The sequence below is a fragment of the Chaetura pelagica genome, unplaced genomic scaffold (assembly GCF_000747805.2).
Source record: "Chaetura pelagica isolate M959 unplaced genomic scaffold, ChaPel_1.0 scaffold109, whole genome shotgun sequence".
Lineage (NCBI taxonomy): Eukaryota > Metazoa > Chordata > Aves > Apodiformes > Apodidae > Chaetura > Chaetura pelagica.
The window spans coordinates 12,717,318-12,730,081 of record NW_009970725.1 but is presented as its reverse complement, the minus strand read 5'-3'; the positions used below and the strand labels follow the sequence as shown (position 1 = coordinate 12,730,081).

The window sequence follows — 12,764 nt, the reverse complement described above, 5'->3', positions numbered from 1 at the left end:
CTTCTGTTATAACCAGCACACTCCCAACTTGCTGGGTTTCTTCGCTCCGTACCAAGAAATTCTTCCTGAAGCAAAGTTTCTAAAATATTTTTAGAGTGAATTTTTAGCTAACCCTTGTAACACCAACAAATCTAGAGATGGAGACCTGTCATATGAGAAAACATATTATCCACTTTTTCTCAAGGGTCATTACATTTTCCTCATATTCCTTCCACCTGGCAGACATGAAATTAATAATTTTGCCCCTCCGGTTTGCTCTAAGATGGTGAAGGTTCATTTGTTTTAAAGAGCAGCTCAATTTCTTCCTCTGCAAATGTTTTGAAATGGAAACCTAATAAAGTGAGTAACTAAGTCTCCATTTATATGACTGCTTTTCACATGACCAAAGATAGTCCTACCTGGCAGTTCTTTTTACAAACACTCCACCTCTATATTAATCCAGCTATAATTGTCAGGAAAGAATCCCAAACACTTCTCCTCATTGTACTGAGGAGCTCCTCAAACCAAACCAATCTGACACTCGGGTTTCATACTGTGTGTCATTATCATCACTAGAATGTGTCTATGTTCCTTACACACTTCAGCCTATGTGTCAAGGCATGGCAGGAGTCTTCCTGTCCTCTTCCTGCAAGTACAGCCTCCCTTCAGGTGGTGGGGGAGGGAAAATGTTCCTTTTCTCCAATGAGACCTCTGGTTGCTGTAACTGAACTAAAAATATGTATTTAGGGATTGATGAAGAAACAAAATTGCAAGGATCAGTAATTTCTATGTATCTCCAGGTTGGTTGGTTGCTGATGTCAGGAAGTGTTTGTGTGCACAGGCTGAAGATTCTCAGATATGGAGAATGAACCTGCAACTTCCCCTGCAAAAAAAAGACATTCTTGGGATGGAAAGGCAGATACTCTGATAATGCTTTATTTTCTACAAGAAAATGTTGATTTTGCCCTATCATTGGCAATTACAAATCTGAAGAGGCATCCAGAATAATGTGGTAAAACTCAAACTTTTGTCTATAGTAGTCTCTTTGACTACACAAGACTATTGATCCCTCTGTACCTCACTGTTCATACAGCCTTGAGGAAGGACAGGAGATATCATGATATATCCCTGCTTGTGAAAGCAGAATCCAGGAGAACTTATTAGACATCATGGTGACATCTCCCCTTCCCAGTGTTTGACAGAAACTCAGAATCACAGAATGGCTGAGGTAGGAAAGGTCTGATCCATCTGGTCCAACCATCTCATACACTACCTTGGCTCAACCAGGACTGCTCAGTATCATGTTCAGACATATCTCCATGTCCATGCATATCAGGGCAAGGATAACAGGCACATCAAGCATGACTTCCCTTTCGTGAATCCATGCTTACTTCTCTTGATCACATATTTGTCCTTTGTGTGCTGGGATATGGTTTCCTAGATTAATTGTTTCATCACCTTCCCAGGATTATGGTGAGGCTGACTGGCCTGTAGCTCCCTGAGTCTTCCTTCTTGCTTGTCTTGAAGACAGGAGTGGCATTTGTTGCAGCTGCACCTGCTGTTCTTTATGGCTTTGGGGTTTTTTTGGTTGTGTTTTTGTTTGGTTGGGGTTTTTTGCTTTTATGGACTTAAAGAACTTCCAGAGGGGAATTTTAGACTGTGAAATTAAGAGGAGGATAACTGGAGAGAAAGAGATTTTTAATGGGAATTTGGATTATTTAGGTTTTTCTTGATCCAAGATCTCCAATAATACAAAGGAAGGCTGACAGCATTAGAGAAATCAGCTCAGGAAGTAAAAACCTGGGACCTTGCTTTCAGGCAAATGGATGCCAAGGAAAAACTGTCATATAGTAGTCACAGCTGAACTTAATTTGTATTTTCAATAGGGCCATTTCCATGAAAATGCTTTTTTGTTTGTTTCCTAATCAGAGTTAACTTACAACTGACACAGAGACATGGACATACATCCCACTAGGTACTATTTGATTGGAATTCTATTAAAATCTATCTGCTTTCCTTCTTCACATCCAAAAGCTGTGATTCACCTGCTACACTGCAGAAAATCCAAAACTAAAGTTTACCATTCTGTGAAAGCAGGATGATTCCCAAATCATGGGAATGATTTTTATATCAGAAAGACAGTAGGAGAAAAGATGATACAGTAGGTATTCTTTATTTTTCAATTTCTATTAAAACTGCAACTTGCTTTCACAATAAAACCATACATGAAATGTACATTCACTGTGGAGTTCAATGCAACTTCCTACTGAAATTTGTTACAGCTTCAGGTTTGGAATTGTAACTTTAGAAATACCATGGAGATTTCCCATGGAAATTAAGACAGTGCAGTATCTGCAACCCTCCTCCTCAGGGTTCTGGTGTCTGTGATTGAGGCCTAGCTCTGATGCAACACAGCTGCACAGCCTTGGTTCAAACTTCTGAGAAAATTGCCAAGTTCTAAAAAAGAGCTGTAAAAAAGAATCTGCAGTCTGATGACAAGTTGGTGTTTTCTTACAGTCACAAAACTGAGCACGGTTAAGACCTCGTTATATGCCTGAAAAAAGAGAACTTGTTCATGAGCAGTCCCCACAGGTATAGCAACAAGAAGGAAGGATTTAATTCCCAGTGATACAAAGATCCTTCCTCTTCTCTTGAGACAAAAAGGTCAAAAGATCCAGAGCAACCTGACAGAGAATGTCAGATTCAATTTTGACACCTTGGAAAACTACCCAGCTGAAGCCAAAGCAGTGAGCAAAATGAATAAAATTAAAAAGAATAATCTTTAAGAGTGTGGATTTAAAGGGTTCCTATGCTCCATTCTTCCAGAGTGTAACAAGCCTTCTAGGAGAAACAGTTAGTTTACAACTAATCTGCAGTGGTGATCCAAGAGCCTAGGTGTACCAGGAGTAACAGCTTTGCTCCTGACAAGCTCAGGTGATGGGGTAGAAAAGACAGCAAAATGAACCGTGTTAATTGAAACATTTCTATTACTTCCTTGTATGATGAACGTGTGAATTCTTTGCCTGGAAAAATTACTGGTTAAATTGACAATGATTGTTTTTTGCAAATACTCCAGGGCAATAACTGCATCTTAGCACTGAGAAGTAGAGCTCTGACTGTTAAAAAAACCCTGTAATTTGGGGATAGTCTATCAGAAGCTTCTTTCACAGCAGTCTTTTAATTTATTTTTTATTTCCTTAAATTCCAGTAGAGTTTTCTGGTTCAAGAAAGGAAAATATGCTGATTTTCCAGAATTACTGCAAATCTCACAATGAAAAAAGAATGATGAGAAGACAAATTTTTTTCCCTAGAAGGCCTTAAAAATTCCCTCCCTTAGCAGGAGAGAGGATTTTACTTTACTTTTTCTCCTTAAAGTAGCTGCCTTTAATCTGAACCTATCCACTAGTAGACTCAAGAAACAACACTATTTACAAACAACATTTCATAATAAAGAGGCCACAGCAAGAAAAATTTGCTGGAGCTCATTTAGAAGTTCTGGGTTTTCCAGGAGACTGTTTTATCTGGGACACTGCCTCAGTGCCAGAGTGCAGGGACACATACTGGAGCAAGATTTGTAACTTGTAATGTGTATGAAAGACAAAGCATGTCTCAAAGAACCAAAATTATACCCATAGAAATATGGATAAGAGGAAACTACAAAACATAGTCTACCTTAATAATCCTTCAACATTCCTATTCAGGTTTTAGTACAGACAATTTCAGTCGTTGTGGGTCAGATTTAGAGAATATTCGATTCTGGACTTTCAGGCAGCAGAGGATTCCCAATCTACTTCAGTCAGGTAAACAGGGTTTTTTTAATAACTATTGATTCTTAGATCCTCAGATTCCTTATATTAGAGCCACTCTTGGTTCTGTGCTTATATTCAAGGTGGTTTCTTTGGTTGAAGTATTTGTGCAGCTATTTAGCTGCCAGCAATGGCTGGCTGGGTGAGTGAGGTCTCTACTGCAGTGGCTGGCACTGCAATCCTGACACCAAGCTAACAGTCTTACTCCTAAGATAATGGTATCTGAAGTCTGAAGGACTCTGATATCCTGCCCCTAAATAACTCTAATTGTGGGTGACTATTCTACAATACTTATTTTACAATTATATGGGCACGAAAATGTACATCAGAGGAATTTGAGATATACCGTGTAATGGAAATGTTCTATCACACATCTCCTGATTCATTTTCTTCCTGTCTCCCCTTGCCCACTTCTTATTTTAAATGGCAGCACCTTTCTAGGTTCATAACACCAAATGAGACAGCTGTGGGACGAGGGAGCTTTGAGCACAGCAACCGGTGATTCAAATGTCAGACAACCTGAAGAGGCCTTGATTTCAGGCCTTGAAACAAAAAAACCCCTTTTTTCTAAGTCTGACTAAAATGTGGTTCACAATGGCCAAAATCCAATAAACCCCTCCTTTTTCTAACCTGACTCAACCTTTCTAGCCTAACTCAACGTTCTAGATTAAATCTAATCCAGCTCTGAATGCAATTCCTCGGCCTTCCTGAGCACTATACTGAAAGAGCACTTACATTTATATTACATTTCATCAAAAGGAAGCAAAGCACTTTAGAAAGTATGTAACTGCTCTACTGAGGGTGATTCAACCAAGTCTAGAGAGATTTTTTTTGCTTTGCTTTCTAATAATAAGATGCTTTTATTTACTAAAGTAACAGATAGGACTTGTCATTTACAAACCTCTGAAATCTCATTTTGCTAAAATGAAAACATCTTTCAAATGCTTTGGAGAACTACTAAGATTATTGAATGTCTAGCTCACTGCTTCAAATCTCCAAGTGGTTCACTAAACCCCTAGGGAACAAGCAAACAGCATACAATTATCACAGTAATTAAAAAGGTGCAATGACTCTTCTCTTAAAGACTCCTGTTATATTAATTCTATGGTATGCTTTGGAGACTGGCATTATTTTACTCCTACCCAGCTTAATTATACCATCATTAGTTTATCAGCATCTCTTTTTAAGCCCTTGGGCCAGTTATTAGCATGTCACTTGCTAACAGTTAACCAATAACCACTACACCTTCAAAGCAGTATCTGCTGCGATAAAAAAGCCAATTTGTAGAGGCAGATTTAATATCATCATTCAATTTAAATTTTTCAGTCAGCCATCACCTTCTGCTTTTAATTTAAGAGGGTTACTGTTTAGTTTAATGAAAACACAAATAATTTGGATGTATTACAAGGTGTTACCAGGTAATAAAATACTTCCAGTACTTAGTGGTTTATGAGACTGAATGCATGTTTTAAGACTCAACAGTAGGTATCACTGAAAAGACCAGAAAGCATATGATGTTCTTAAATATAATTACATTTCTGGATTTCTCCCTCTACTGGGTCTGGCTTGGATGGAATTAATTTCCCTCATAGCAGTCTGTATGGTGCACTGTTTTGGATTTGTGACTAAAAGAAGGTTGATAACACATCAGTGTGTGCTAAGCCTCTGCTTCCCAAGAAGTGGCTAAACATCTGTCTGCCGATGGGAAAAAGTGAATTAATTTCTTACTTCACTTTGCTTGTAAGCACAGCTTTTGCTTCACCTATTAAACCGTCTTCATCACAGTCCATGAATCTTCTTGCCTTCCTTCTATTTTGTTCCTGTGCCACAGCAGAAGTGACGGAGTGAGCAGCTATTTGGGTATCTGGCTGCTGGCTGGAGTTCACCCACCACACTCTAACCACTTAGTACTGACAGGCTCGCTTGCACAGCACTCTGTGTTACATTATCTCATCATGTAAGCATATTATGAAACTATGAGAAAAACTGTTTAAAGTTTAAAATACCTAAGTATTTGTCTATTAAAGACATACTTACCTTGCCTAGACAGATAATCTTACATTATTATGAAAGGCATAGTGACCTAGAAACCCTCCTAAAGGGAACTCTCATTAATTTTATGCCTCACTTTTGACTAAGCTAGTTATCTTGGTCTAGTAAAGAAATACGAAATCTAAACTGTTACAACTTAAGTGTACTGGGGTTTTTTTTTGCTTTTTTTTCTTTTTTTTGCTTTTCTTTTTTCATTGAACACTTCTTCCCAGTAATGAGAGGATGGGAAAAAAACCCAAAAGGGTATAAAAGTGTTAATACTTGCATAATTCAAGATGCATTACTTGCATCTTGAAAACATAACATTATGATTCTGACAAAAACTGTATTTCATTCTATGACATCCCACCAATCAGTTCAACTGAAATGCCACTTAGCCACTGACAGGTATACAGGTGACTATACAAAAGTAACTTTACTTCCATATACAGTGGAAATTCTTTCTGTTAAAGCATGTAATTTTTCCTGTTAAAAAGACAACTAACACCAAGCCATATCTTAAAAGATTAGGATCAATAAGCTAATACCATTTGCTTAGTCCCAGTTCCTCTAGGTACACTTCTGCCAATCTTCTACCAACTTTACAGCAGCAGAAAGATGACTCAAAATACTGGGAGAAATTACTAATGGCCAAAAATTGTCCATGTCTCGGTATAGTCTAATATTTTCTGAGTGGCTGAATCTCAAATTAATATCATTGCCACTCTTCTTGAAAATTACTGTACAACTGCTTTTGTATAATAGGTCTACTTTATATCTTTTTACACTCAGAGGTCAACACTCTTAATTATAAAATGTAAAACAGGAGCCAAGATTTATACACATCTCATTTAATGAAAATACATGCTGTCAGTCACTCAAGAAAGCAGTCCTCTGCTAAACATCATCTGCTAATTGAGCCTTAATAGTGCATGCTCACACTGTTACACAAGATCTCTTTCCATTTTATCTACAAGTTTGATATACCTGAACAAACATTGAAAAAAAGAAAACAGAAACTTTATCTGAAACAAATAAAACTCTTATCATGCTTGGGATACTAGCCAAAAAATAGGCAAACTAATACTGGCAAGAGAGGGATGGAGGGGTGTACTGAAATGGAGAGCTCAGTGCATACCTGAGAGTAAAAAATGTTTATTTATACAGCACTCTACACTGACCACTTTAAGGCATGCACAGGTATGACTACATCTACAGAAGGCTGTTTTCAAGGTCATCGTAGCTGTCAAATACCAATGGTTATACTTAAAAGCATTCAGTCTTGACTCCTGCAGCCTGCTGGTTTAGGGTAGACAGTAAAAACTGCTAGTGAAATAACTTACATTTTCGGCCCTAGAAAGATTTTTACAACTTTCCAGTCATGTTTGAATACTCACCAGCACATTTTGTTCTTGTTTTGAGAGCTGGGCCGGGAGATCCAGTTCCTCCTTCACCTGGCCTTGTAAGTAATACACTGATTTCATACTCTGTGTCAGGATCCAGGTGCCCAATCTTATAGCTTGTGGAGTCCACAGGTTGTATGTCATACCAGCTTCCACTTGAAGTTCGATACTCAACTTCCCTTTGAATAATGGGTCCATCCCCATTGATGGAATTGGCATTCAACTGTATCCACAGGTAAGTCGCACCAACTGAGGACAGCTGAGGTGGAGCAATGGGAACTGGTGGCTCTGAAGCACAAGTTACATAAAACAGCAATCATTATACTGGCATTTTTTCTGTTTCTGAAACATTCAAATAAATGGTTGGTTTGGTACTACTTTAGAGCTGAAGATTGCAGAAAAATACGGATATGAAGAAATTATCACCACAGATTAACTTTTTTTTCCAATAAATTGCACTATGTGAAAAATTTGCTTATGCGTTTGGAGATTTTAACATGAAGCTTTCATTCTATACCATGTAACCTCAAACCAGGTGCAACTAGAATTCTATTCAATAGACCTTTCATGGCAACTTTTACCTTCCAATTTAAAAAGAAAGACTGTCTCAGGTTTTCTTATCAAAACACAGTACTTACTGGAAGTAAATACAAATCTTACTCAAAAAGAATATATTTAAGCAAAAATTTATATTGTAGTCTATTCTTAGATATAGCCAGAACTGTGAATTCTGCATGAAAACAAAACAGTTTTTTTAATTCATTATTTCTCACAGACTGTACTACTCAGCACTCAGATTTTCAGACTTCTGTGTAAGCTGAATAACTACAGTATTTTTCCAAGTCCTATATCCTGGTTAAATAGAAAGAGCTTCTAAATGAGACCTGGGGGAATTTCTGAGTCTTTACTACAGCTCTGACTCTGTTCCACGTAATGGCTTATTTTCTCTAACTGCCACAGAGAAGCAGTAGTCCCTCTCACAGAATAAGCATGTGTGTGATCTCCTGATAGTTTGCATTCTAAAGATTTTAAAAACAAAATTTTAAAAACACTTGTATTTATGACATGATGGACACCTCATTTTAAATTAGGCTGCAGAAACAACTTGCAGACACCATCTCTTTTTAAAGGTAAATTCATTTTTTCCTATTGATTAACCAGGAAATTACTCTGCTGTTTCATGCATCACATCTGCACAAAATTCACCTTCAAGTTGGTTAAACAGATTTATGTAGAATGAAACCAGGCTGCTGCAATAAGGCTCTGTTTGATTCAATATTCTTAATGTGTCTATCAGCAAACACTGCCACTTTTTTAAGGCTACACAAAAAAATTACTGTAGAACATCTGTCTTCACTAAGCTGTAAATTCAGATTTATCCTCTTCTGTCAACCATTTCCCAATGTATTGAGAAGCAGGAAGCCAAACAGAAAGCTGAATTCATATATTTAGTCACTTTTTCAAGGACTTCAAAGTCAGAGTTAAAGCAAAGAACATAAAAGAATGAAGCACAAGGGAGAAAGGATCTCTAGAAATCAGTATTTCCTGAAATAGCAACACTGCTATTTTAAAAAACATAATTATCCTATGTTATGCTACCTTTTTTTGTTAACAGAAAGAGAACTCAACTCACAGAACACTAAGTATACTGAAGATTAATTGTGCCTCATACAGGTAGTGTTTCTAGCTAGATGTGATACTTCAGGAGATGGTTTAGTGGTCATGAGGGTGTAGGGCTGACAGTTGGACTTGGATGATCTTGAAGGTCTTTTCCAACATTAATGATTCTATGATTCTATAGCTCTATGTACTTATACATAGGCTTCAGTCTGTGCAGTCTGCTAGTAATGGCTGAAATACAACATCACAAACCAGCCAACACAGACATCATCAGCATTATATATTTTCATATTCACAAAACTAATGGATTACTATCATGAAGAACATGATGCAATGGGCAGCAATCCAGAATGTCTCCAGAGATGTCTACTAATTATTACGGATTGGAATAGATGTAAAACCAGCTTAATATACTGTGGTAAATTCCAGTACATAAAGAGAAGAATATTGTTTACATTTTCAAATCTCTAGGGAAAACACTGTTACATGTCAGTAGCAATATATGGCAAACTGATGTCATCGTTTGGTTAGACACATACTGCAGTTTTATTTAAACCATTGTTCCTGAAGTATATAAACTATGGCTTCATACAGCAATAGCATGTCTGGAAACAGTTCTGACTTGACTCAAAATGATTTAGCATCAATTTAAATCATTAGGCTGTTTTGTGAACCAAGACATGAAAATGGAACTTTTATAGAGCATCCTAAGGCATTTACTTAGCCATGCTGAAAGAACAGTTAATTACTTTCAAGTTTCAAATGCTCCTAAAGGCTGTTCAAGTGCCATTCAAAATGCAAACTCAGGAGGTAGGTCACTAAGGTTAGTAGTTACACCAATTCATTCTAAGTATTACAAGTACTTGAAGTAGACAGTATTTTATTGTCTTTTTATCCCTTGGGGCATATTTTTCATTCCTTTGTGACCAAAGTGCAAAAGGTTAATGCAAGCTGCATGATTTCAGCAAAGCCTGCATATACTGCAGTTTTAATACCAGTAACGTAGATTAATACTAGAAGTAGTCCTCTTACCAGAGATTGAGGTTAAACAAAATGAACCTTTCATTAAAAGCATGATGCTCATTATTAAGTGACTAGCTAAATAGATGAGAACCAGAGTTAAGCAGATTCTTTAATACAAACAGTGCACTACTAAATATAATGAGCCAATTTCATTACTAAAGTATGAAAGCTGTTCCTCTGACTTCTTCATTTATTCCTTCTGTAGGCAGAATGCTTTAATTTTTTTAGAATAGTGAGGAGTTTGAAACAATCAGGTAAGCAAAAAACTGAAGCACCCGTGTCTTACCAAAAGCAGTTTTACTGGTAGCCACTAGAGTTCTGTCAAATAAGTACCATGCAAATTATTTTCCAATTAATACTTTTATGAAAGTGGTACAATAGACTTGTGATTTTACAGCTGTGAACATTCAGGGAAGGAATTTCAACTGACTGCAGAAACAAGTTTGTATCAGTGGCTATTTAGTACAATGGGTTAGCTTAAAGAGGAGTTCTGCCTCATAGATCTCTCTTGAAATAGAAGTAAACAAAGCTATTAAATACTGTAAAACCCTTTAAAGATAGGCTTTAAAAATAGAATATTAACTCAAAACCAGGAAGCTAGGTTAACCCATAATTTCAAATGTAATGCTTTTTAAACTTTGGACAAACAGGTGACATCTTCTTGAACTCTATGACAACTGGCAATGGGCATAATCCCTTACGTAAAGAAAATAGTGGCCACCTGACAAAAAGCTTTAGGCAGATGCTGTAAAGCCACCCTACATAATGGATCATTTTCAGTAAATATGAGAAAAAGACAAATACCTTCATAATAAGAAGCAACCCTTCTCTTATGCAGAGAATAAAAAAAAATGAGCCGTACAGTCATGTAACTATTTATTCTTACATGTTTCGATATTAATTCAAAACATACTTGAAACTGCAGTTCCTTTATTCAAAGTGCTTTGTGATTTGAATTATACAGAATTTCCAAGTATCTTCTAAAAAATCCTAACATACCCATGGTTTTCAATTCTTTTAAAATTTTAAAAGGCATGACACAGAGATGCCAGTGGAGATTATGTAGATCTCTGGGATTTAGGTGAGTTACAGAACACAAAATAATATACATTTGTTCTCTGTGGCTCAGAATAGCTAACTTGAAAAATGAAAAAAATCTACTTCAACAGCAGCAATAACATTTTTCAATTTTTCTTTCGAGATAAGTGAGCGAGAGAGTGGAGCCATTCCACATTTGCAGATAAACAGGGAGGAACATTTAACCTGCAAGCTATATTTTATAATTAACTACTAACTGTTAGAAAGACAATGCCACAATATTCCCACATGATCCTGTTCAGCACATGATGACTAGGTGAAGTGACAAAAATAAGCTATCAACCATCTCTGATGCTATGTCCACATTACTAACTTCTTAATCATTATAGAACTAATCAAATCATTATAACTTTGTAGTCTTGAAAACAACTAAACAGCTTTAAGAGCTTTTTTTTCTATTTTCTTCTGTTTTTAATATGTATATACATTATTGTGCTCCTCTTTTGAGCATGCAAATTATTCCATTCCTTTTGAAACAATGGAGAGCAGAGCCATTTTGCAGCATTTAATTGTCGATGAAGGGCAACAAATACCCCATTGATAACAAAAGACATGGCAATAATTTTGAAACATCACAGTTCTTCATGTAATATTTTTTTTCATAGAAGTCTTTAAATAATTCCTGCCAAAGCATTTAATTATTTTATTCAATAATATCTCAAAAGAGTATGATGGATATCACATGAGCTAATTTTACACTATTCCTTTACTGAGACTGCTCAGGATGAAAACTTGATCTGACCCAGTATCCTAGTGTTCTTAAAATTACTTGTAAATGCATCATTTAAGGAAATGTCATTGTTGTGTTTTAGACATATTTTGAAATTTTATAAAGAAACAAGTGTCCTTGTGCTATACAATGATAAACCTATGCAGGTGCAATCTAATTAGTTGGACATAAGGATATAGCGTGCTAAACTCTGTAGTAGTAAATGTTTTAGTAGTAGTAATAGTACCACCCATCTCTAACAGTTCCCTTCCCCAAACATGACTCCTCTCAAACCCAATTGCTTTGATTTGCTCAGTCCTGACTCACTAACTCTTTTAAGACATCGGCACCTCAGTCTGCACCACTCTTGCTCCATTCTTCTGCTTAATTAAGTGATTCAAACCCCTCTATCCTTCCCTCCTCAGCTTTGCTCAGTTTTTATTTTCTCCCCACATTCCAAACACTACTAAATTCTCACCCCAGGTTTGAGGTTTTTTTTTAATCCCAGGCTGTGTCTACAAGCTCTGTGCCTGCTTCTCTCCCCACCTGCCAGTCTGCTGCTGTTCTTCACAGAATCACAGAATGTCTTTGGTTGGAAGAGATCTCAAAGATCATCCAGTCTAACCTTAGACCTAACACTACAAGCTCACCACTAAACCATGTCCCTAAGCACCAGGTCCACATACCATTTAAATGCATCCAGAGATGGTGACTCCACCACTGCCCTGGGCAAACTATTCCAATGCTTGACAATCCTTTCAGAGAAGAAATATCTAACCTAAACCTCCCCTGGTGCAGTTTGCATCCATTCCCTCTGGTTCTATCACATGTCACCAGGAAGAAGAGGCTGTCCGGCTGTCCCCCTCATCACTTCAACCTCCTTTCAGATAGTTGTAAAAATCAATGAGGTGTCACCTCAGCCTCCTCTTCTCCAGACTAAACAATCCCAGCTCCCTCAGCCGCTCCACACAGGACTTGTGCTCTAAGCCCTTCACAAGCCTCACTGCCCTTTTCTGGACATGCTCCAGCACTTCCATGTCCTTTTTATAGTGAGTGACCCAGAACCGAACACAATACTCAAGATGTGGTCTCACC

General features: G+C 37.1%; 1 protein-coding gene across 1 annotated transcript in view; it reads right to left on the bottom strand.

The window, feature by feature from the left end:
• The window catches only part of PTPRM (protein tyrosine phosphatase, receptor type, M), a 331,529-nt gene that overhangs the window by 284,178 nt on the left and 34,587 nt on the right, over positions 1 to 12,764 (bottom strand). Inside the window, exon 5 of the mRNA XM_010006866.1 lies at positions 7,214 to 7,507. Coding sequence (XP_010005168.1) covers positions 7,214 to 7,507 — 294 coding nt within the window. The remainder of the gene's footprint in view (positions 1 to 7,213; positions 7,508 to 12,764) is intronic.